Here is a 26902-nt window from a genome sequence, read left to right on the forward strand (position 1 = left end):
GTTCTGATACATGTGATAATATGGATGAACTCTGAAGACATCATGTTGAGTGAAATAAGCCTAACACAGGACAAATATTGTATGATCTAACTGATATGAAATAATTATAATAAACAAACCCATAGTCAGAATCTAGAATCTAGGTTACCAGGGGAGGGGTAGGGATAGTGAATGGGAAGTTAAGGCTTAAAATGGACAGAGTTCCTATTTGGAATGATAGAAATGTTTTGATAATAGATGCTGGTGATGGTAGCACAACATTGTGAACGTAATTAACAGCACTGAAATATACATACGAGAATGAGGTTAAACGGGAAATGTTAGGTTGCATATATCGTAATAGAATAAAAAATTTTTAAAAATACATAGAACAGCACCACACAAACAATGAATTATAAGTTAAAACAGTGAACTGTAAGTTAAACCATAGGCTATATTTAATAGTACAATTATAAAAATGTGCTTTCATTAACTGTAACAACTTTCCACACCAATGCAAGTTGCTAATAATAGAATGGTATATGGGAATTCTACATTTTACGCATGATTGTTGATGACTGTTGTGTAAACTCACAACTTCTATAATAAATAAGAAGCAATTTTAAAAATAAAGAAATAAAAAGAAAATTTTACAAGAGTAGAACTGTTAATAATGTCACTATTTTTTTTTCTTTGAACAACAATATAATTCACATATACCTTTCCCATGGACAAGAACATTATTTTATGCAATCTCATTAAATGCAGCTAAGAAGTTCAAGAAATTCAACATTGATATAAAGCTTACATTCTATATTTCCTTTTTTTTTTTTCTTCTTGTGTCCCATCTGTGTCCCTTTGAGCCTCCTCTCCTCCGACCTCAGATCCCATCCAGGATCATCCTTGGCATTTAGTTGTCATTTATTTAGACTGTCTTATTATTTTTTTTTTTTTTTCAATTGTGGAAAGATATATATAGCCTAAATCTTCCTATTCCACCCCTCCCTAGCATTCCCTTAGTGAGATTAATCACATTTAGAATGTTGTAATGTCACTATTTTTTAAAACTAAATCATTATTTCTGGAATGCCTTGGAAAACTAAATATATTAAAAAACAAACATGAAAAAGTCCAACCTCATACAATAAAACATAACAGAAAAAAGAATAAAGAGTATTATTATAGGATCAAAGTTGTATTGTTAAGAGTCAGGTATTATTAAAATATTCTTACCGGTGCAGTTTTCCACCATAAAATGGCTTGGTATGAAAAGTGATGCTGGCTGAGTACCCAGTCTTTGCACAGTTGACGCTGACTTTGCCACCCAGTTCTACCCAAGGAACAGTTAAAATTGACCGGGCATATGCACAAGGTAAAGAAAATGTATACTCTTCTCTGTGCTCCAACAGACTGAGGATACCTGAATGTGAAAATGTGCAGATGGTTAATATCTTTTCAAGAAAAATAGACCGCTATGAAAAAACCATATTATTTTTTCCTGCTAGGAAATGGTCACCATTATTTTGCTTAATTTTCATTTAACCTGGGACGAAATTGACTTCATTTATATTGTATTTGACATTTCTTGGTAATAGTGAATTAAGGTTACTTTTACTATGACCTTACTATCCTTGTGGGGTTCATGGGTACATAAGATGTTAAAGTTGAATGAATTTCAAGAGACTCCCTAATGTTCCTAAAAATAAAATAAAACATTTAGTCCGAGTTTAAGGCCATCCTATATTGCATCATGTTAAGACTTGATCATAAGTTAGTACTGATAATTTTTCCTGTAGTTTGGGGGTAAGTAGATGTATAATTTTATGGAGTCTTAGACCTTAATCTCAAATTAGACTGTATGATGAAAAAAAAAAGTGTTCTTCATTCTATTCTTTGTAGACTAAGGAAGAAAAAATATGTAATTCCATCATAAAAATTATAGCCATAATAATCATTTTTTTTGCTGAATTCTTAAATATTGAGAATGAGGCTAAAAGATATATAAATAGTGGTTTTCAAACAAATGTTATTCTAATGGAGCATTTTACCTTAGTGTAATATTAACAATTATTTCAAAACAACATGAAGACGGGATTAAATTAATGAATAATTGATCTATAATAGACAATTAAGAGACACTAAGAAAACATGAGCTACATTACTAACTTCCTAAGCTCTTTACCAGGTCGCCATCAGACCAAATACTGAATTGGACATGTACCACTAGTCTTAACCCTTATGGCTTCTCTCTTTTAATGAATGCTCATTAAACATTTTGTTCTTATGTATCAAAAATAAGGGCAAGGGTGATAATAAATATTTTATACAGTTAAATTTTTAGAATAAGCAAACACATAAACTGAGATTCTAAAGCACTGTAATTCACACAAAGCAATACCAGCTATTTTTTGTATTGCTCTTAACAGTCTTCAAAAAGGGCAATAGATAAATCAAGAATTATTGAGCTACTCCATAAGGCACATGGTTCTGGCTGTAATATATTTAATTATAATGGGAACTGTTAAAATGCAATCAGATATATTAGTTAGGTATATTTTAACTCTTTAATAATAATTATTGATTTATTCTAACTCAGAACAGATATCAGAGACCATGTTTTTATTACTTCTCTAAAAATACATATTTTTTAAGGCAGGTTTATGATATTTGATTTCTAATAATCTAGCTAGCATAAATAGCACACACTGTGGAATTTAAAACCTGAACCAGTTTACGAATGTATGTGATGATGGACTAGTTAGGATAACGAAGATTCTCAGAATTCTAAAATCTCATTTATGTAATAAACAGAATTTACTCCTATTATTAAATTAAAAAACAAAACAAAACAAAACAAAACAAAAAAAACATGACTGGTAATAGGAGCAAAATGAATTGTCCTAAGTCCCATTCCCTTTATTTAATATACTTTCTGTTGAGGGTACCAATAACAATTTGTTTCTCAAAGACAATCCATGAATACATAGTTAGCATTTAATCAAAAATATTATATACGTCCTTCACAATTATTGCATGATTGAGATATTAAAGCTTTCCCTCATTTCTTGAGGTATAGAAATACCCTGGAGTAGAAGATGCTACCATTATCAGATTCTTTCTATCACATGAACTGATAAAAGTAACTGCCCTGGGGCAGAGAGTGTCAAAAAATGAGATTCTAATCTGACTACACCTTAAACTTTATGACTCTAGGAATGTTTCATTACCTCTAGACTTTATTTCATCTATAAAACAGATTGATGGATGAAGAGACAAGCACTAATGTTACGGGGTTTATAACTGAATATGGTGAACAATTTTTTAACTAGTAAAACATGAGTGCTTTCTAATGTTATAAAAAGTTTTAATTAACTGAAAACATTATTTAGAAATTAATAAGAAAAAGAACACAAAACTACATACACATAATTAATCTTAATTTTATAATACTAGAAGAAAAGTATGAACAAATACAGAAAAATCATAAAATACTAGCTAAAATTATCCATTTCTGGATGGAGGGACTAGAGACGCTTTTAATTTTCTCCTTTACACTTTTCCAAGTTTTCCAAATTTTCAACAATAAAATACTTGATATTTAAAATGAGGAAAAATATATATAAAAAGAATTTACATAATTCCATAGTTATGCCCTCTTCCCCTTCTCCTCTCCCTACAACAAGCATTCTAGGACATATGAGGAAATGAACAAAATATGTTACAGACAACATTTCAAATTTATCATTGACATTTATGTAGTTTCCCCAAATTTCAAATTGTAGTTTGATAAAAATTAAAGAACAAATATTCTACTTACCCTCTCCAACCATTGTCACGCCTATTGACATGCCTAAGAATTTGCTCTTAGTCCAAATATGTGCATTTACACACATCTTCTTCTCTGAACATTCTGCATAAAATCCTGAGACTGGAGGATGATGGGAAACCTGCTCAGCAACGAATCTGACTGTATAACAGTCTGATCCCACTTGGCAGAAAGACTCCTCTGATAGAGGTGCTTGATTTATGACTGCCGGGGTGGAATAACTGCTAGTAACACTGGATGCTACCTCACTTTTCGGGATCCTCCAGGAACAGTGAAATGTTTCTCCAATGATAGGATTGTATGGTTTCTTAGCAATCGCTCCCTTACGGCCTTCATAAAATGAGGTAAGGTAGTACTCAACAAAACGAATCATTCTGTCCTCAGCTGTGGCTCCATTAGTGATGGCTATAAACAGGTCTGGATGAGACATAAAGTCTGCATACATTTCCAGCAAGGAACGCTTCTCTAGGATAAATGTAGGAAGCACCACCTAAAACAACAACAACAAAAACAACCAAAGAGGGAAAATTTAATCCATGTATATATCTGTCAACAACTAATCTTATCACTCTGAAAACATTTCACTCTAATTGTATATTAAAAATTAGATGGCTACAATGGTGAATTTTACCACACATTCAAAGAAGAATTAATACCAATCCTTCTCAAACTCTTGGAAAAAACTGAAAAGAAGGGAATACGTTCTAATTTATTCCATGATGCCAGCATCACCCTACTACGAGTGCCAGATAAAACATGACAAGAAAATTATAGTCCAATATCCCTTATGAATATAGATGCAGAAATCCTCAACATAATACCAGAACACCAAATCCAACAGTACATCAAAAGGTTTATACACCATGATTCAGTGGGACTAATCCCAGGAATGCCATGGTGGTTCAATTAATAAGAAATACATCAGATTAATAGAATAAAAGGGAGAAAAACACAAAATCATCTTAATCGATGTAGAAAAGATAATGTGACAAAATCCAGCATCTTTCTTGATAAAAAACAATCAGAAAAGTAGGAATAGAAGGAAACCTCCTCAACATCAAAAAGGGCACATACGAAAAATCCACAGCTACTATAATATTCAATGGTGAAAAACTGACAGCTTTCCACCTAAGATCAGAAACAAGACAAGGATGTTCACTATCACCACTGTTATCCCACTGTACTGGAAGATTAGTCAGAGAAGGTGGGCAAGAAAAAGAAATAAAAAGCATCTAAACTGGAAAGGAAGAAGTAAAACCATCCCTATTCACAGATGACATGACCCTATATATACGAAATCCAGAAGAATCTACAAGAAAGCTACTAAAGCTAATAAACAAATTCAGCAAAGCGGCAAAGTACAAGATCAACACACACACAAAATCAGTGGTTTCTATGCACCAGTAAGAATCTGAAAAGGAAATCAAGAAAACAATTCTATTTACAAAAGCTACTAATAGGAAAGAAAAAAAATGGAATAAATTTAACCAAGGATGTAAAGCACTTATACAGAGAAAATTACAAATCATTACTGAAAGAAATTAAAACTCTAAATAAATGGAAAGAAATTCCATGCTCATGCATTGGAAGACTTAATATCATTAAGATGTCAACAGTACCTAAAGTGATTCACAGATTTAACACAATCTCAATCAAAATTCCAATGGTCTTCTCCACAGAAATGGAAAACCTAATTATCAAATTCATATAGAAGGGCAAGGAACACCAAACAGCCAAAACATCTTGAAAAATAAGAACAAAGTTGGAAGACTCACAATTCTTAATTTAAAAACTTATTACAAAGCTACCATAATGAAAACAGTTTGGCATTAGCACAAGGACAGACATACAGACCAATGGAATAAAACAGGGGTGCAATATGGACTAACTACAATGTGTAAACTCAGACTTGAATCTCAGAGCACAGCCTAACAGGGAAGCAATTATTGTAATGGTCCCTAGATTGTAAGCTGTTACAGCAGTCAAATCTGTTCCTGAATTGTAATGACTATCTCTAAACTCTGAGATGTTGATCCCTTTATGTATAACCTGATTAGTCTCTGGAACATTGAGTATCTGTGTGACACCTGAAACTCAGAGCTAGAGCTCGGCAGATATGAATGTCAGCATTAATGCATACAGAAACAGTCAAAAAAAAAAAAAAAAAAAAAAAAAAGGCTGAAAAAGAGCCCAGACTTCAATTAGAGATATGAAGGAAGCAGATCTGGTTAAGACTAGGGCTAATCAGGCCAAAGGGTAAAGGTTGAAACTGTGTGTTAAAACTTCAACTTCCAGGTGAGACCAAGGGAAGAGATGTTTATTTGGTATAGGATCTATATTTTCTAAACACTGTAACTTCTACAGTCAGTTTGTTCAAACACCACAGTTACATGGAACTTTGAATAGGAAGTGAGATATGGTAGGTCTGTATAGGTTAGAGTGAAACAGCAACACATCCCAAAGTAATTTGGGTGGAAAATAAAACTATATATTCAGGGCTCCACTGAGGAGCTGGGGGAGGATGTGGAGGTGTTGGACTTCCTCACCTGGACTGTTGCTGATGTTCTCACAAACATTGGGGACTGACCGCTTAATACGCTGAGCCCTGTCTTGGGGCTTGCCCCTGTGAAGCTCATTACTGCAAAGGAGAGGCTAAACCTGCTTATAATTGTGCCTAAAAGTCTCCCCATAAGGCTTCTTTGTTGCTCAGATGCGGCCCTCTCTCTCTAACTAAGCCACCTCGGCAGGTGATCTCACTTTCCTCCCCCCTACATGGGACCTGATTCCTAGGGGTATAAATCCCCTGGCAATGCAGGATATGACTCCTGGGGAGGAATCTGAACCCAGAATCGTGGGATTGAGAATATCTTCTTGACCAAAAGGGGGATGCGAAATGAAATGAAATAAAGCTTTGGTGGCTGAGAGATTTCAAAAGGCGTTGAGAGGTCACTCTGGTGGACATTCTTATGCACTATATAAACACTTTTTAGGTTTTAATGTACTGGAATAGCTAGAAGTAAATACCTGAGACTACCAAACTCCAACCCAATAGTCTTGACTCTTGAAGACGATTGTATAACAATGTAGCTTACAATGGGTGACAGTGTGATTGTGAAAACCTTGTGGATCACACTCCCTTTATCCAGTGTTAGGATGGATGAGTGGAAAAATGGGAACAAAAACTAAATGAAAAATAGGGTGGGATGGGGGGAATGATTTGGTTGTTCTTTTCTATTTTTATTTTTTATTCTTATTCTGATTCTTTCTGGTGTAAGGAAAATGTTCAAAAATAGATTGGGGTGATGTGTATAACTATATAATGGAACTGTGAACAGTTGATTGTACATCATGGATGACTGTATGGTATGTGAATATATCTCAATAAAACTGAATTTAATTTTGGAAAAAAAAAAAAAAGCTAAAACTATTAAGTCCCTACACGAAAACAAAGGAAAATATCTTCAGGACCTTGTTTTAAGCAATGGCTTCTTATACTTTGCATGGAAAGTGTGAGCAAGAAAAAATATAAAGTTTAATTTCATCACAATTAAAAATTTTTATGCATAAAGAAAATTATTATCAAGAAAGTGAAAAGACAACCAACAGAGTGGGAAAAAATTTTTGGAAAACATATATCTGATAAGGGTTTAATATCCAGAATATATAAAAACCTCCTACAATTCAACACCAAAAAGACAAACAACCCAATTTAAAAATGGGCAAATGACTTGAATAGACATTTCTCTAGGATATACAAATTGCCAATGAGCACATGAAGAGATGCTCATAGTGAAATATATAAGGGAAATACAAATACAAATTAAAATCACAATGAGATACTACCACACATCCACTGAAATTGCTATTATTTAAAAACAGAAAATAATAATTTCTGGCAAGGAGGCAGAGAAACAGGAAACAGTACGTTGTTGGTAGGTAAATAAAATGGGCAGCCACTGCAATAAACAGTTCTTCAAAAAGTTAAAACATAAAATCACCATATCAATCAGCAATCCTACTTCTACATTTATACCAAAAGAACTAAAAGCATGAACTTGAACACATATTTGTCCACCATCGTTCCTAGCAACATTACTCAGAATAGCCAAATATCCATCAGCAGATAAACAGGTAAACAAAATTTGTTATATATATACAATGGAATATCACAAAGCCTTAGAAAAGGATTGTAATTTAAAAAACAACAACAACAACAACAACAATACCAGATACAGGTACAACTATTACCTTCATTTAACAGTTTAGAAACCTGAGGCACAGAAAGGTTTAGAAAGTTATCCTTGCTCACACAGCTAGTGAGTGGTAGAGGCAGGACTCTAACCCAGGCAATACAGTTCAGAGTATGTTCTAAGTCTCTACAATGCGCTGCCTCTTGGCTAAGATTTCTGCTCTACAACACAACAGATAGGACAAATACAGGCAAAATTGTGCCTCATCAGGAGCCTGTTACTGTGGAATAAATATATATATATATATATATATATCTTTTCCTACAACATTTTAAAAAAAGGTGGTGGGGATGAAGTTTTGATACATAATACTACATGGATGAACCTTGAAGACATCACATTCAGTGAAATAAATCAGACACAATGAGACAGATATTGTATAATTCCACATAAATGAAATAGCTAGAATATGAAAATCATAGAGACAGAAAGTAGAGTACAGGTTATCAGGGTAGCAGGGAGGAGGAATTGGGAGCTAATATACAATAGTATAAGGTTTCTATTTGGGTTTATGGGAAAGCTCTGGTAATGGATGGTGGTAAGGGTAGCATAGCACTGGGTAATCTCACTGGATGGTATGCTTGGAAGTGGTGAGAAGGGAAAATTTATGTTACATGTTTCCAAAATTAAAAAAGAAAAAAAGAGTGACCAAACAGACAATAGCAAATAAATGCAATACATGACCTGTACAAAATCTAATAATGGAGGAGAAAATACTCCAAAGGACATTATTGGGACATAGGAAAAAAAATGGAATGTATGCAGAATGCAAGCTTTATATCAATTTTAAATTTCTAAAATTTGTAATTGTATTTAAGGTGGTTACATAATTGTATTTAAGGTGGTTACATAAATGAATATTCTTCTTCTTAGGAAAAGTACATGGAAATATTGAGTGTTCAAGGAGCATGATAACATACAACCTACTCTCAAGTGTAGGTAGATGGCTAGATATATGGATAGTTACAATGATATAGCAAAGGAGAGAAAATGTTAAAAGTTCATGGATCTGGGTATCCGGGTGGGTCGTATACTGGAAATCTCTGTATGGGTTTTATATTATTTTTGTACCTGTTCTATAAGTTTGAAATTATTTCAAAATAAAAAGTTGTGGTTTTTTTTTGTTGTTGTTTTAAATAGGCATGCAATCATATGCCAAGCTCCAACCAACAGTATTCCTGAAAACACTAAAGAAAATCAGGGCTCTATCTAAGACTCAATATTATTAAGTTTATTTTTCTGAAACTTAAAACCTCCAGATTGTTCCTATTCCAGATAAGCCCTGAAATTTAGAGACACCTGTCTCTCCCAGAACATCAGCTGGTTGCCATTCCCCCACACCATAATGTTGACTGCCCTTTTCAACACGAAGAAGTTAGAATGATTATTGCGCAAATATCTCTGAAGACTGAGAGAATGATCAAATGAGAGGAAAGAGCATAACAGAGAAGTTAGGATTCAACCAATGATCATGACTACTGAATCATTATACAGATATTTCTTTTCAGTTTCTAATACATTAGAACAGCCAGAAGGAAATACCTGAAATTTTGCAACTATAACCCATACTATACTTTAAAATTTGCTCTATAACTACTTGTTAAACTATACCTTGAAATTGATCACTTTTCTGCATATATATTTCATAATAAAAAATGTTTTTTAAAAAAAAAGATTCAAGAGGAGCATTTAATGCTCATGAGATTCAAAGCTGCATATGGCAGACTTCCAGGAAGATGGCAGAGTGGGTGAGGCAGAGTGAGCTTCTTCTCCATGAAAGAAACTACAGAGGGGCCGGAGATTGCCCGGCACCACAGTTTCATGGTGTAACCCGCCATAGAGGGACCCCTACAGTATGTGGTGGGGACATGGACAAAAACACAGAGGGGATCTCGAGGGACGGGGTGAGTTTGTTTAGGCCAGGACCCCCTCCCAGGGCCGCCAGACAAGGGAGTGAGCAGCGGCTCTCCACTACTGTGCACCCAGCTTGGCAGTTAGCTGGGGAGGTGATCCCCCACATTCATAGGGGTGGAAGCTCCCATAAGGGAACCCAGGAGGAAGCATTTACTCTCCCACCATGGTAGTCCAGGGAGTGTACTGACAAGAAGCAGGGATAGGAGAGGACACCATACGAAGGGATTAGGAGCCCCTCCCACAACCCAAAGGCTCACAGGCACATGGTAGGCAGGGAATGGGGCACATTTGATCTGGAGGGTGCCCTCGAGTGGACTCCCTGCCAAACTACATAGGGCCCACATTGCACCCCCAAGGCAGGCAGCCCCAGGGCACACAGAGAACTAGTGTACTGATTGGTTCCCCACCCCATTTGGACCCTGCTCATTGCACAGAGAAGTCTGGGGAAAGCTGGCTTGAGAGTAAAAGACAGCTTGTGAGTTCTGTCTGCTAGTAGGATAGGGAAAGTATTCTCCAGCAAGCTGTAGCTCTGCCAAATTATACACAAATGCTCAAATAATCCTGCATTTCCCAAAATAATCTTATCAAGACAAGCAAATGCCCTGAAGCCAACAGAAAATCAAAAAGCACTTGAGAGAGAGAAACTAAGATGGCGGCTAGCTGAGACAGCAAAAAAAACGCCTCTGTGAAAAACACTAGCTAAAAACCAGACAGTGACCTAGAATACCGGTTACAGCGATGCGCCAGCCGAACGAGGGCTCCTAGCTCCAGAGGGGCCGTAAACTTGGTGAAACTGGGAGTCCGCATTCTGAAACGAGTGAGTAAGCTGGCTGGAAGACCCGCAGCTGCGCGCTGGGCTGGGGAAGCCAGGGTTCAGCATTTGGAGACCGGCTGGCTCTTTAAAAAAAAAAAAAAAGGGAAAAACCCAGGAGCGGCTTCAGCTGCAATTGTGGGAACCACGCAGTAAAACACAGCAAGAGGGGGCTGGGCTGGCCTCTCGGTGTCTGGCCAGGAAGATAGCTTGCAGCAGATACCCTTGGGTCTGGGGGAACGGAGGGGAGAGCCGGAAGCAGAAAGAAACCCTGCAGCTAGCAGCTGGCTCCCCGGAGGGCTGGATAAACTCCTGCCCGGGGCTGTGCCCACAGCCCAGAGCCCTGCCAGTTGTCCCGGAGCTGGGAAGGAGGAACTGTGCGAGGAGGAGGGGGCTGAGACACCTCATTCGGCCATTTCTGCCTCAGGCTGAGAGAGCGCCGCCGCACGGCCCGGCAGCCCGGGGCTTCCCTTCAGGGACAGCGCGCACTGGTGACATAGCACGGCATTCCCTCAGCTGAGGTCCTGGAGGAGCACGGCTGGGAGGGGGGATCAGCTCAGAGAACCCAGGGACGCTACGCCAAGTCCAGTGGTTTGTGGATCAGCGAGAGAGAGGGTGTGGAGCTGAAATGAAAGAGTCTTGTGGCGGCCTTGAATCTCCGGGATCCTGGGGGATCTGAACATTAAAACTGCCCTTCCTCCCTGGCCACCTGTACACACGCCCCACATTCAGGGAGGACAGCTCCAGCAACACACCCAAACTAATTTCTCCAACTATACCCACAAGAATCATTTCCCCACACACCGCGGGAACAAGGTTGAGAACTGACTTGAGGGATATAGGTGACTCACAGACGCCATCTGCTGGTTAGTTAGAGAAAGTGTACGCCACCAAACTGTTCCTGAAAAATTAGATCAATATCCTTTTTCTTTACAACTTGAAAGGACCCTATCAAGCAAAACAAATGCCAAGAGGCCAAAAACAACAGAAAATCTTAATGCATATGATAGAACCAGAAGATATGGAGAATCCAACTCCAAACACAGAAATTAAAACATTGGAAGATACACTGTACCTTGCAAACTTAATCAAAGAACTATAATCGAGGAACAAAAACATGGCAAAGGATTTAAAGGACATCAAGAAGACCATGGCCCAGGATATAAGCGACATAAAGAAGACCCTCGAAGAGCATAAAGAAGACATTGCAAGAGCAAATAAAAAAATAGAAGATCTTGTGGAAATAAAAGAAACTGTTGGCCAAATTAAAAAGACTCTGGATATTCACAATACAAAACTAGAGTAAGCTGAACTGTTCTCAGGGTCCTAGAAGTCCACAGAACAGAAAATGAAAGAACAAAAGAAAGAATGGAGAAAAAAATTGAAAAAATCGAAATGGATCTCAGGGATACGATAGATAAAATAAAACGTCCAAACTTAAGACTCATTGGTGTCCCAGAAGGGGAAGAGAAGGGTAAAGGCCTAGAAAGAGTATTCAAAGAAATTGTTGGGGAAAACTTCCCCAACCTTCCACACAATATAAATACACAAAGCATAAATGCCCAGCAAACTACAAATAGAATAAATCCAAATAAACCCACTCTAAGACATATTCTGATCAGAATCTCAAATACTGAAGAGAAGGAGCAAGTTCTGAAAGCAGCAAGAGAAATGCAATTCACTACATACAAAGGAAACAACACAAGACTAAGCAGTGACTACTCAGTGGCCACCATGGAGGCGAGAAGGCAGTGGCATGACATATTTAAAATTCTGAGAGAGAAAAATTTCCAACCAAGAATACTTTATCCAGCAAAACTCTCCTTCAAATTTGAGGGAGAGCTTAAATTTTTCACAGACAAACAAATGCTGAGAGAGTTTGCTGATGAAAGACCTGTCCTACTTCAGATTCTGAGGGGAGCCCTGCCGGCAGAGAGACAGGGAAAGGAGAAAGAGATATAGAGAATTTTAACAGACATATATAGTACCTTGCATCCCAAATCACCAGGACACTCACTTTTCTCTAGTGATCACAGATCTTTCTCGAGAAGGGATCATAAGCTAGGACATAAAACAAGCCTCAAGAAATTAAAAAAAAAAAAAAAATTGAATATACTCAAAGCACATTCTCCAACCACAATGGAATACAAATAGAAGTCAATAATTTTTGAACTGTAATTCCACTATTTACTTCCTACATGATATAAAATACACAAAGTCTAAGGACAAATCAGTGGCTTTGAACTCAATGTAAAATATGTAATTTTAGACAACTATATAAAGGTGGGGGAATGAAGGAATATAGGAACATAGTTTATGTGTCCTATTGAAGTGAAGGTGGTATCAGAGAAAAACAAGATTGATATGGATTTAAGAGGTTAATTTTAAGCCTCACAGTAAACACAAAGAAATTATCAGAGAATATAACCATAGAGATGAAAAGCAGAGTTTGGGTTAAGAGAAATGGGGGAAGAGGCAATGGGGAGATAAGAAATGAGTGTAGGGTTGCTGTCTGAGGTGAAGGGAAATTTCTAGTAATGGATGGTGGGAAAGAGCATTACAACATTCTAAACGTGATTAATCCCACTAATGAAAGGCTAGGAAGGGGGTGGAATGGGAAGATTTAGGCTGTATGTATGTTTCCACAACTGGGAAAAAAAGACAGTCTAACTAGATGACAATTGAATGCTAAGGATGAACTTGGATGGGATTGGAGGATAGAGGACAGGTGGCTCAAGGGGATACAGTTGAGACATAAGGAAAAGGAAATATAGAATGTAAGCTTTGTATCATTGTTGAATCTACTGTACTTCTTAACTGCGTGTTCTAGTTTGCTAATGCTGCCGGAATGCAAAACACCAGAGATGGATCGGCTTTTATAAAAAGGGGGTTTATTTGGCTACACAGTTACAGTCTTAAGGCCATAAAGTGTCCAAGGTAACACATCAGTAATCGGGTACCTTCACTGGAGGATGGCCAATGGCGTCTGGAAAACCTCTGTTAGCTGGGAAGGCACGTGGCTGGCGTCTGCTCCAAAGTTCTGGTTTCAAAATGGCTTTCTCCCAGGACGTTCCTCTCTAGCAAGCTTGCTCCTCTTCAAAACATCACTCACAGCTGCACTGAGTTCTTTCTCTTTGAGTCAGTTCATTTATATGGTTCCACTGATCAAGGCCCACCCTGAATGGGTGGGGCCACGCCTCCATGGAAATATCCCATCAGTTATCCTCTACAGTTGGGTGGGGCGCATCTCCATGCAAACAACCTAATCCGAACGTTCCAACTTAATCCCCACTATTATGTCTGCCCCACAAGATTGCATCAAAGAATATGGCTTTTTCTGGGGGACATAATACATTCAAACCAGCACACTGTGCTTAATGGGATTGCATAAAAGAATGTTCTTGTTCATGGGAAGTGTATACGTGAATTATAGTGTATGTTCAAGGATGTGTGCAGCTAACTCTCATATGTTCAGAAGACAGAGCAATAGATGATGGATGATAGATAGGGAGGGAGGGAGGGAATAGCGATGTGACAGCATGTTAAAGCTGGTGGATTGAGCTATCGGGGGAGATGGGTCAGGGTATGATGGAATTCTGTGTATGGGGCTAGTATTGTTTTTGCAACTGTTCATATAACTTTGAATTTATTTCAAAAAAAAAAAAAAAAAGCACTTGAAGAGTCTAGAAGACATTAACAAACCAAACAAACAAACTAAGAAGTCAGAAGAGTCACAAAATTTGGAGCAATTAATTAAAGAATATACAAATCTCCAAAACAACTTCAACGAGATGGCTAAAGACATAAAGGACATCAAGAAGACTCTATAAGAGCATAAAGAAGAATTTGAAAGATTAATTAAAAAGTAGCAGATCTTAGGAAATAAAAGATACTGTTGATCAAATTAATTAAAAATATACTAGACACACTGTAGCAGATTTGAAAAGGCAGAAGAAAGGACAAGTGAACTTGAGGATAGACAACTGAGTGCAAACACACAAATAAACAAAACATGAAAAAAATTGAAAAATTTGAAACAGACATCAGGGAAATGATGGACAATATGAAGTGAACAAATGTAAGAATCACTGGTGTCCCAGAAGAAAAAAAAAGAGTAAAGGGCTAGGAAGAGTATTCTAAGACATAGTTGGGGAAAACTTCTCAACCATTCTAAATGACATAAATATGCAAATCAAAGAAGCCCAATGATATTGTTATATCTCTCAGTAAAGAATTAACTGAAACTATGGTGCTGTAACTCATAACATTTTTGGAAATTTCCTATATAACTACTTATTAAATAGTACTTTGAAAGTTATTACCTTTTTGCATATATATTTCACAATAAGGAAATAACTGAAACTGTGGAACTGTAACCCATAACATTCTTTTAAATTTGCTAACAAAAACACTGCACTTGGAAAGTTATCACTTCTATGTAAATATCATTCCACAATAAAACATATATTTTTAAAAAAGCTGCATATGACACTAATTACATTTTGTGGCTTCTAAATAGGCTGGAATAATATGGATCTTGCATAGCCTGAGACAGAAGCACTGGGCCAATTTACATTATCTAAACATTAATTTTATAGGCTCTGTCTTTTTATCTCTAATAAATAGCAAGATTCAGAAAACTGTAAAAACAAAACAAAACAAATCAAATAGGCATGTTTAAAAGGAAATGAAAGAGTGCTGAATTGGTTAAGAGTAGACGCCAATTCAGGACTTCAAGAGGGTCAAGTAGAAGGAACTTTAAAAAAAATTCTTAAACAGGAAAAAGAAGCATCAGGAAAATAGTGGTAAAATTCAAAGTATATTGTGCCTGTTTGGATGTATTTTGTCCCCCAAAACACCGTGTTCCTTAATGCAATCTTGTGGGGGCAGACATATTAGTGCTGATTAGGCTGGAATCCTTTGATTGAGTGTTTCCATGGAAATGTGACTCAATCAACTGCGAGTGAAATGTTTGGATTATTTTCATGGAGAAATGGATCCTGCCCATTCAGGGTGGGTTCTGATTTAATCACTGGAGTCCTATAAAAGAGCTCACAAACAGAAGGACCTCAGAGCAGCTGAGAGTGACATTTTGAAGATAGCAGTTGAAAGCTAACGCTTTGGAGATACTAGCCCAGAATTTGCCCTGAGATATGCTGAGACAGGACCCCCAGGCACTTAGAAACGTCCTGGGAGAAGGAACCAAGAGTATACAGGAGCTGAGAGAGGAGCTGGAACACAATCTGGGATCAGCAGTCACCAGCCACATGCCTTCCCAGCTAGCAGAGGTTTTCCAGACGCCATTGGCCATCCTTCAGTGGAGGTACCCTATTGTTGATGCTGTAGCTTGGACATTTTTATGGCCTAAAGATTGTAACTGTGTAACCAAATAAACCCCCTTTATAAAAGCCAATCCATTTCTGGTATTTTGCATAATGGGAGCACTAGCAAACCAGAACATATGTTACCCATGCTTTTTTTCCTTTCCTACTTTAAAAAATAAATTGCCAACTGCTAAGTAAGATACGAGGAGAGGCAATAAATGCCATATCCTGGAAATGGACTAAAATGAACACTGCTTGAAGCAATACATGTAACTTTTAAGTTTAAGCATAAAAGAACTATTTGCAAGAAGAGAACTTTTGACACCTCAAACCAGTTGAGTGTAAAGAAAATCAAACATTTTATTTAAAGCAGAGTTGGGGAGGAACTATTAATTCATTCAACTCTCTGGAAAACTAAGCTGGCAATTGATTTTTCAAGAGCCATAAGACATTCAGACCAATATAGCTCAGTAACTATTCTTCTAGAAATCCAGACTTAGGAAATAGTATAAATAAAGGAAAAGGAGTGTTGAAAAAAAAAAGTTCACCACAGTATTGTTCCTAACAACAAAGAATTAAAAGAACCTATATTTTTAACAATAGTTCTAATTAAGTTAATTATGAAACTTTCACTTAATAAACTATGCATCTTTTAAAACAGATAACTTTGAATATGATAAAGTAACACACACAAAAATATACTGACTATTCAAGGTTCAGATGATGGAGTGAATACATACTTCTTAATTTCATTTTCTACTGAAATCCCATTAATATAGTAAATAAATTTATATAAAAACAAACCCAAAGACACCAGGAAAGGAGACAAAAAGCAATAAAGTTGTTACCTAGAAAGCTGTATCTAAAGCAATAGCTTTTATTGCAAAACCCTGAGAAGACTCAGGAACTGACAGCAGCAAGTATCTCTGGATCTACAGGTAAAGAGGGATGCTAAAATAAAGACTGAGTGACATCCATGTGCGAAACCATCAGATCTCTAAATCCCTTCCCCAATTTCACACTGCTGGCAACTGCCCCTCCTGAATCCCAGCCAAAGTCCAGGGGTTTAATCTCTGGAGAATGAAACAAGGAGTTGTCTTCTCTGGATTGGAGACTATCAGGGACTTCTAATAGAGTGGACACCACATTGATAAAAGGGGTATTAAGTAACTCACACTGAAAGCCTCTCTCATTTAGTTCTTTCATTTCTCCTCAAATCCCTGTTGTTTACCTATGACACAGGAGATTAGAAGAACTCTTCTCTGGGGAATCTGACTAATCCTAGAGGAAAACCTAATGATACTGTCCCCAGATTCCCCAACAAATGGTCCACCTGATTATTTTATATTGAAAAGCATAAGCCCCACCCACATGATCAAAGCTTACAATCAGTTTTTTCATACCCCCAAATTTAATTGTGGGCAGAAATCCAAGAAATACCAGGGCTCTGAGAAAAGCCTAGCATTAGAACTACAGAGACCAAAGTAAAGAAACAGAAAAACCATATGGAAGAAACAGAAACCTCACAGGAGGAAAATAAACCTTAAAAATAATTAAGAAGATACTATATATATACATGAAACAAGGTGGCTTCTTGCAAAAGAAAAATTTTAAATACAGTGGCAAAAATTAAAACTCAAGGCAAGGGTTAGAAGTTAAAGATGAGGAAATCTAGAACATAGAGGAAAGAGTGAGAGGGAAAGAGAAAGAGAGGAAGACAGGGAAGGAAGGAGGAAAGGAGAGAAAATAGGAGAGAAAAGAAAGAGAAAAATAGAGGATCAGTTCAGGAAGTCCAATAGCCATGAAATAAAGGTTTCAGAAAGAGATATCAGACAAAAATTGAAGAGAGAAAATAATTCAAAAATCTTGAAAATAATTCAAGAAATTTCAGAGAACTGCAAATGTCCTAGTGAACCTGGTCCCCATTTTTATCTGTATTTGTCAAACTGAAAAGGTCCACCTAGTACCCAGACACAATGGATAAAAAGAAACCTACAACAAGATACATCTCTCTGAAGTTTCAGACTTCTAGGGACAAAGAGAAGACGCCACAAAATTTCAGAGAGGGAAAAAAAACAAACCAAACAAAACACACACAAAAGATCAGGAATCAGAATGGCTTTAGTCTTCAACCAGTCCAGACTGGAGTGATGTGAGTCAAGAGAGAACTATATTGAAGACTATCATCCTCATCCTATCCCTATATCATTTTATTAACCTGAGGATAGAATACCCTAGATAAGCTATTCCCCATTTTTATCTGTATTTGTTTTGTGGTGACCATCTGCTGATGAAGTTCCTACTCTCAGTCCCATATCCTGCTGTCTGAATTAGCTGAAGATAAGCCTTTCACCACAGACATGTTCTGGATTTGCTCTACTCCTGAAAGCTGGAAGTAGGCCACAGTTAGCTTGGAAACAGAAAATACTAAGCAGCTCATTTTCTCTGACCACAAACCTGCTGGATGTCCAGTACCTGGCTCACACCAAATGCTCTAAATCTGGGGCTCTATATTTACCCTACATTTCCCAGGACCCACAACTTTGCCTTATGATTCCTTCAGAAGGGCTCTTCTAAACTCTATCAAGAATTAGTAAGAAAAAAAAAAAAAAGAATAAGAATCTGGAACCAGACACTCTGTTCAGCTTATCCTCTCCTAGAAGCCTTCTTCTATGAATAGCCCTTTGTTTATATAACTAAGCTTGAACAAGCTATTCAGTTTTTCTAAACTAAATAATATATTGCTGTGGGTACATAAATAGGTGGCAAAACTATAAAGAAAAGGAAGGGAGTGAATAACACAAAAGTCAAGGAAGTGATTACATTTAGATAAACTGGAGACTACACTGGGAGGAGCACACACAGAGAGCTTCCAAGTTCTGGAAATATAACAACCTGAGATGTGAATATACATTTTACCATTGTTATCTGAACTTAATACACATATGTTCTATTCAGTCTTTTATGTGTAGGATACATTTCACAAAGAAAAGACATAAAAAAAGGAGATAAAACAAAATTGTGTATATGCTATGATTATATGCAAAAGATTTGAAGGGAGTCACAAAAGAGAGAGTTGTGTAAGTGTGGCAAAATGATAGATCTTTTTATTTTCCAAAATTTTCTGTGAAATGTTTAATTACGATAATTTAATAATATTACTTTAAAAAGGAACAAAATGAACAATGGGGAAAACGTACATTATTTATTCACAACATGAAGGCTGAGCACCTATAGTCTGAGCACCTAGCATAGTATCTGGAATATAATGGCAGTTCAATACATATTTGTTGAGTCAGTATTACTGGTAAATAAGAGGTGGTTATTAATGACTGCAGTGTCATCAACGGATTCTTTAATGTTGCTTGAAAACTAACATTGCTTTAAATGTTTTGTGACTGTTCACAATTTGTGGTTAGTTAATATTAATATTTTATTATATATACTACATGTAACTTTTTAAATACCAAGGCAAAAATGTGGGAGTAGTATATTATATACAGTTACTCAGTTATTTAGGCTAAGAAAGAACTTTGCCATCTGAATTACTACCACAGCACATTCTTATCAAATGTTCTCATACTCATAAACCTCAATACTATTCTTATGCCTTCAAAACCTAAATCTACAAAGGGACAGCAAACATCATAGTAATTAATACCAAACAAATGTATCAGGTGACTATTTTAATCAATGTCACAACTAATCAAGTCTTTTCTGAAAGATGTTACTTACTCTTGTTAAATCCATGCCCAGTTTGAGCTGTGACAAGAGATGTAGGATAACACTGCGTTGCTCTTCCACAGCTCCCAGGTCATCTTCCTTGATATCATACGTATCCTCCACCTCATCATCTGCATTTATTTCTTCAGGCTCCTTGATGCAAAAGAAAACAAAATTCTAGTGTTATAAGCACTTATTAATATCCATTAAGAATAAAAGTGTAAATGCCAGACTTGAAGACACTTACATTAGGCCTAAATGAATCTGAGAATAGCAAAAATCTTTCTGAAAATATACTATATCTTAGGCCATGGAATCGATTTCCTTCAAAGGGCCCATTATCACTGCATTGAACATATTGTAGTTTTAGTATATATATCACATATAAACTACATATATGATAAAAATAGGATTTTTCAAAAACAGTGAAGAATGTCTCATCTGAATCTCAGACTTTGCATGCTTCACCACTTTTCCTACAGACCCTACCACTACTTATAATTAAAGTTCAAGCTTTTTTGAGAATTAATTATTTGCTTTTTGAAGGCTAAAACTATAGAATTAAATTTTTAAATGACTATATATGCCCAGTTTAACTATTATAATCTTTATTTTGGTGTTCTTTCCTTCTTGGAGCTGTCGAGAAAAAACCTTGGGGTTGAAGAGAATTCTAAATACAAGAATGGAAATCCTACAGTTGCTCATGCAGTACCGACAAAAAAGTTCTCTACACATCTCTTAAATCCAATCAATCAATAAAATAAGCAAAAAACTGAAAATCTCAATAGGGTCCTGGCTCCAAATTAAGAGATACTTAATTTCTATTTAAACAATAGTATATGGTTTCAAATCCCAAAATTCTATGGATTCTTATCAGCTGTCACTTTCCACATTTATTTGGGATGGTGTCCCATCTCCCTCAGTAGTACACCCTGGTAGTATCTCTGTGCAAAAGAGCTTTATATAAGTATGTTATCTTTTGGTATTCTATTACATTTAACTTAGATGGACCTAAAAAAAGGAAATGATTTTGTTAATATTGCCTTGATTTTCCCCTCCTATAATCAAATCCCATCAAATAAGTGAATCAAACAAACTATATGACTAGGCAAAGAAAACAAATCCTAATCAAGCACAAAATCAAGAACTTAATCTTCTGAAAATATTTAAAACAAAATACAAAAGCAGTGATAGAGTTCAAAGGTAATGGGATTCTGGTCATTTTTTTGCCTTTATCTTTCTCCTTTTTCTTCTCCCCTCTATCAGGGAAATCTACAATCAGCTCAGATTCTGATGAGTGAATTAATGGTCTAGCTCATTTCCTTATGTTAAGACTACAGGGACAAATACTGTTTGTTGTACATCAGAATTACTTCTGTTCTTACAATCTCAAAGAAAGATCTCAAAGGCTATCTCAATTTCCCATTTCAATGGCTAGCAAATCAGGTGGGAAGTATTTCCTGTTGCATAGCCTAAGTCCTAAGCCTATAATATAGTTTACTTTTGTATACTTAATCATCATAAAACAGAGGGGAAAGTTGCTCATCTTCCTACATATGGGATATTAAATATAACAATTATTCATTTGGAAAATGTTGAGGGTAAAAATCTGTCAGGTCTTAATTAGGCAATGTTTTCCTGTCCTCTGAAAAGGTAAGGAATGTAGGACACAGATTAAAAATGCAAGTACTGGCGGCAGGCAGCTGGCGACTGAAGAGGCATTGGTGATACCTGCTTGTGAAGCAAAGGTATCTACTGAACTATGAATGATACAAGAACTTTACTCGAAATTAAAGAGTACCCCAATAATGAGGTACAGAAAAACCAAGTACTAACTCCGGAAGACTGGCAAGAAAAGTGGGTGAGGCGCAACATTGCATTTCATCAAGTACAAGGACATCAGCTATTAAAGAAGCATTTGGATACTTTTCTTAACGGCAAGAGTGAACTCAGGATATTTTTTCCTCTTTGTGGAAAAGCAGTTGAGATGAGATGGTTTGCAGACCTGGGACACACTGTAGTTGGTGTGGAGATCAGTGAACTTGGGATTCGAGAATTTTTTACAGAGCAGAATCTTTCTTACTTAGAAGAACCAATTGCTAAAATTTCTGGAGCCAAAGTATTAAAGAGTCCTTCGGGGAACATTTCATTGTACTGTTGCAGCATTTTTTATCTTTCCAGAGTAAATACTGGCAAATTTGACAGGATTTGGGATGGAGGAGCCTTAGTCGCTGTTAATCCAGGTGATCGAGAACACTATGTTGATATAATGTTGTCCCGAACAAGAAAAGGGTTCCACTACCTAGCATCTGTTGTTTCTTATGATCCAACTAAACATGCAAGCCCACCACTTTATACTCCAGACACTGAAATTAACAGGTTGTTTGGCACAAAATGCGATATTAATTGCCTTGAGAAAGTTGATGCTTTTGAAGAACGACATAAAAGTTGGGGAATTGACTACATATTTGAAAAGTTATATCTATCTACAGACAAAATCTAGCACATCAACATGTTTTTGGGCAATTGGAAAATTATGCTGAGGCATGAAAATATAATGAATGACTCAAAAAACCATTCACCAATCATCACAGAACTTTGTTCAAAAATGCATATAACTTTTTAGAGAAAAGCACATTCTAAAATGTTAAAGTGACTACCTTTGGAGCAGAGAGTGTAATTAGGGGTTAAAGCAGACTGTTTTACTTACAGATTTAAAAAGTTTTTACCATCAGCATGTATTACTTGTATAATTAATATTTAAAAGAGAAATGCAATGCATAACAAAGAAATGCACGAGATGTAGAAAAACTGACATTGAGTGCAATACTTTAATAAGGTGCAAGGTAAAAAGAAAGTAATCTAAGAAGTTATAGAAAATAATAATTTTTATTATAAACACCCCTTTTCACATTTTGTCTCCTTATATAATAATTTTATATGTAAAAGAAACAAATTAAAAACTTTAAATGAACTGACATGGAACCAAGTGTTTTTCCTAAATTGTAAAAATTTTACAAATTTTAAAATTAAGTTTTTTCCTGAGTTTGGAAGTTTTTTGTTTCCTCTCGGTTGACCTTGTTGAAATGATAGATTTACATGACATACAGTGAATCTAGATTCATGATTTTTCACTATGAAAGTTTAGATTAGAATCTATTTTTCATTAACACTCATTTTATTGAATCAAACATTCCCCTCTACCTGCACTACCCAATATCTAAAAGGTTTAGATTGTTTAGCTCATGTCAACAAAATGATGTATTTTATTAAAAGTAAGTTATTTGTGTAAAAAAAAATGCAAGTACAGCCTTAACAATATTACATAGTACAAGGTTTACCTTGTGGTTTGGAACTTCCACTAATGAAAATAATATTAAATCAAAGAAATAAAATGCAATCTGGTAGAAAAACTATTCATAAAAGTATAGTTTTATTATTTTTATAAAAATAATCTAATTACTTATTAGAATATTAAAAAAGGAATTATATTAACAATTAGATACTGACTCTAAATTTTGGAGGAATGGAAGAATTTGGAAGCTCTCATTTCTTTTTTAAACACCTCTTCTTTACCATCATGCCTTTCTTAAAGGTTTAATGTAAAAGCATTGCCAGAATTCAAATAAACAGGCTCAAATGTATAAAATCCCTACAAACCCAGAATGGCTAGCAATATATAGGGGCAGGAGCTGTAGAGTGTTTGGAAACTCTTACTATTTGGAGATTCCAAGGCAGAGGGAAACCCCAATATTCCACAAAATTCATATAATCCCAATTTTGTCCTTATTTCTGAGTTGGGGCACAAAGGAACTGTGGGCTTCATTCTAGCCTCACTGGAGTTTAATTCCTCTCTCTTCTGACAGCAAAACCTCCACTACCATAATACAGCTCATATTAATACTCATATTTCAAAGAAGGCACCCACGAGCTGTAGAATTCAACAAACCTGTAATTATTTTCCACAAGCCAGGTACTCTGCTAAATTCGCTTTATCTTCTTAACAAACTTATAAGATACGATTATCCCTATTTTACAGATAAGGATATTGAAGCTAAGAGTGATTAATTAATTGGCCCACATACTAGCGAATGGCAGTAAAACCATCAGGCAAGTTTCCTCCATAGTAAGTATACATGCCCCAGTATTCCTGCATGTACTTCTCCATTTTGAGATTCCCCTACTCCTCTTCAAATTCTGACTTTCTTTCAAGGTCCAATTCCAATCCTGCTTTTTCTCCAAAACATTTCTCATATACTCTACTCAATACTTCCCAATCCTTTCTCTGAATGCCAATGCACATATTCCAATAGCCTAAACCACTTCAATTAAGAATCCCCTCTCCCCGCAAAAATACTACTTCATACTCTGATCTCATTGTGTGTGTGTGTGTGTGTGTGTGTGTGTATCTTGTGACTCCAAGTACGTTATAAGCTTCTTCAAGGAATGAACTATGTCTTACTTTTCTTATATCTCCTCCAATTCTTAACACCTGACTTACCATATGGTAGACAGCTTAATAAATACTTGCTGACTGCTGGACTCTACAAATGAGCTATCAAAAGCTAAAGGAAAAAAAGGCATTTTATACATTACTTTTCTTTTTCTCCACCCCTGACTCATCAGTCAAGGTCTTTCCAGCTTTGGAAGTTCCTGAGTCATATATTTCTTTTAAGAAGTAATTGGCTAATACATGAATAACCATTAACTGTTCATTACTCTTGATTCTACTTTGGAATAAAACCTAAAGACATAATCCAAAGAAAGGGGATAGGAAAAAGTAGCCAAATTAATATTGTGCTCTTTATATAACAAATAAGAAACAATCTACATATTCAACAATGGGAATACTAACTCAATGTTTCAACCTTTAAAACATTAATTATATAGCCCAAAGCAACACAGAAAAATGTTTATAAGAAATATCAAGTAAAAAGAGCTTAATATAAAACTCTCTATGTAATTATGATGACCATGAAGAATAGCAAAAGTGAACACAAAGGCAAAAACCCAATATGAGTTGTCATAGTGTTAGAACTAGGGATAAACTAAAACACTAATTAGCTTCTGAAAAATATGGATGAGTAATACTTTATAAACATATTAAACCATGAGATCATGTGCTATTTTAAGTAGAGTAACACTTAAAAAAACTAGTTTGGTAAGAGTGCTGAATGTTAAAAAACTTAATAGTTAATTAAAAAATATTAAACTTCATAGTAAACTTTCAGCAAACAGTATTAAATTAAGATAATAGGGTAAGAAATGTAAGAGATAACCACTGTACAAATAATCTTATCAAATGAAAAACATGTAATTATTCAATTTTTTAAATACATTTTTATCAAACAAAAGTAAACCAAAACTAAAAAGGACATATAATTTACCCTGGAAAACACAAAATATACAAGTTAATACAGTCTTTTCCAGAGCCAATGCAGTTTCAAATAGAACAGCAATGTCTAGAGCCCACAACAAAGTTGCTCTGGTGTTATATTGACCTTCATACTCAATGAAAGAGAAGTGACTCTTCAACAATTCCTAATATTTTAGCCCAAAGCCATATTTTACATTACCTTACCCTTGCCAGTAATCTAGATTCTGCGACAGAGTGCCCTTCTGGGACTGCCACTGGCTTGCTCTGTTCAGTTGCAAAAGGCTGGTCAGCTCCATTTTTATAATGGTTTGATAAAGGTATCTTTGGTTCTAACCACTCGATTGTCGTTCCTGATGAAGTAAGAGAAAACTTTCGCTGAAACTTGCTCATAATCTGGAAAGTTCAGCAGATGTGGATTTTATTAAATAACAGTTTGATTTTGCACCTGCAAAACTAAAAGCAATTCAACCTGATAAGAGATCCTGCAAGATGGCCACTTTTATCTCATTAGCATGAACACCATGATTGGACAACATTTTACAAGAGCAACTTGCAACTTGAAATCAGATATCGTTTAAAAGAATCAACACTAAATAGACTGAACTCACTTCATGAGCAGTCTGTGAATCATGAAGTGTATTCCCACCGTAACAGTTGATGTGCTATCCTTTCTGTATGAATCCTGTCTATCTTATGAACAAAAGTATGCAACCAGGCTTTAAGGGTCACAATTACAGGAGTTTGGGACTATGAAACAGTAAAATTTTCTTCAATTTGGGATTGAACCTTATTGTCAGCAGAAATTTTCTAACCAATCAGGATAAACCCCTGGTTCTAATTTAAGAATTTCAAATACATGTCCATTCTTTTTTTAAAAAAAAATCACATTAAAAAGTCCCAATACTTTTAAACTGAAAGGCTCTTCTCATGAATAAATAATAGCTGACCTAGTGAAAGACAGTGGTCACATTTGGAGACCTGTCATCTTCTCAGCTAATGACTCAAAAGTCTCTTGTTACGCTCAACTAGTTTAACAAAGTGGATTCTATGCCTTATCAATAATGGAAAATGTTCCATTTGATTTCAGAGGCTGATCTAGGTTTCAAAGAAGCTTGGTTACAAAGTGTTACAATAAAAGATGCTCAGACCTCTGCAGCAGAAATGAAAGAGAGTAAGGCATTTACTCATCTATAACAAACCCCAGATTTCAGCAGAGAAATAAATTACAAAGTACCTGGAATAGGCTACAAGAGGGCCTTTCTCCCTGCCATTCAATTTAGTCTCACTTGGCACTGGAAAAGTTCATGGTTGGGGAAATGTCCTGGATTAGTTCATGGGCCCTATTTTTAAATTTCAAAGAAATAAAAAAAACTTTGCTTCTATATTAAAATGTTCATTTTTAATATTAATATCCAGATTTCCTTACTTCTTAAAAATGCACACAAACACCAAATTTAAGTGATCTGTCCTAAGAGATCTTTCAACTTACTGGAAGCCATAACAAAACTATTTATCAAGCCAAAATTTGGTTTCAGGACCCATCTAAATTAATGATCACTACTGAGCCTTTGAATAATCTTATAGGACTAAACACTAATTTGAATTTAGATGTCATTTCTCATGTAATCTCAAAATTTCAGTGAGAAGGTAATGTAGTTTTCCCACAATTATATTATTATTTTCAAGTAACTCAAGAAT

The 26902-nt window shown here is 35.8% G+C and overlaps 1 protein-coding gene across 2 annotated transcripts in view; it reads right to left on the bottom strand.

Moving 5' to 3' along the window:
* Positions 1 to 26902, bottom strand: part of OSBPL11 (oxysterol binding protein like 11) — a 137350-nt gene that overhangs the window by 46114 nt on the left and 64334 nt on the right. For both annotated transcript variants that reach the window (XM_037837371.1, XM_037837364.1), the window contains exons 7-10: positions 25409 to 25554; positions 19840 to 19980; positions 3797 to 4295; positions 1213 to 1399 (exon numbers count right to left, since the gene is read on the bottom strand). In XM_037837371.1, the coding sequence (XP_037693299.1) occupies positions 1213 to 1399; positions 3797 to 4295; positions 19840 to 19980; positions 25409 to 25554 (973 nt within the window). The remainder of the gene's footprint in view (positions 1 to 1212; positions 1400 to 3796; positions 4296 to 19839; positions 19981 to 25408; positions 25555 to 26902) is intronic.

Source organism: Choloepus didactylus, chromosome 1 (assembly GCF_015220235.1).
Source record: "Choloepus didactylus isolate mChoDid1 chromosome 1, mChoDid1.pri, whole genome shotgun sequence".
In the NCBI taxonomy this organism is placed as follows: domain Eukaryota; kingdom Metazoa; phylum Chordata; class Mammalia; order Pilosa; family Megalonychidae; genus Choloepus; species Choloepus didactylus.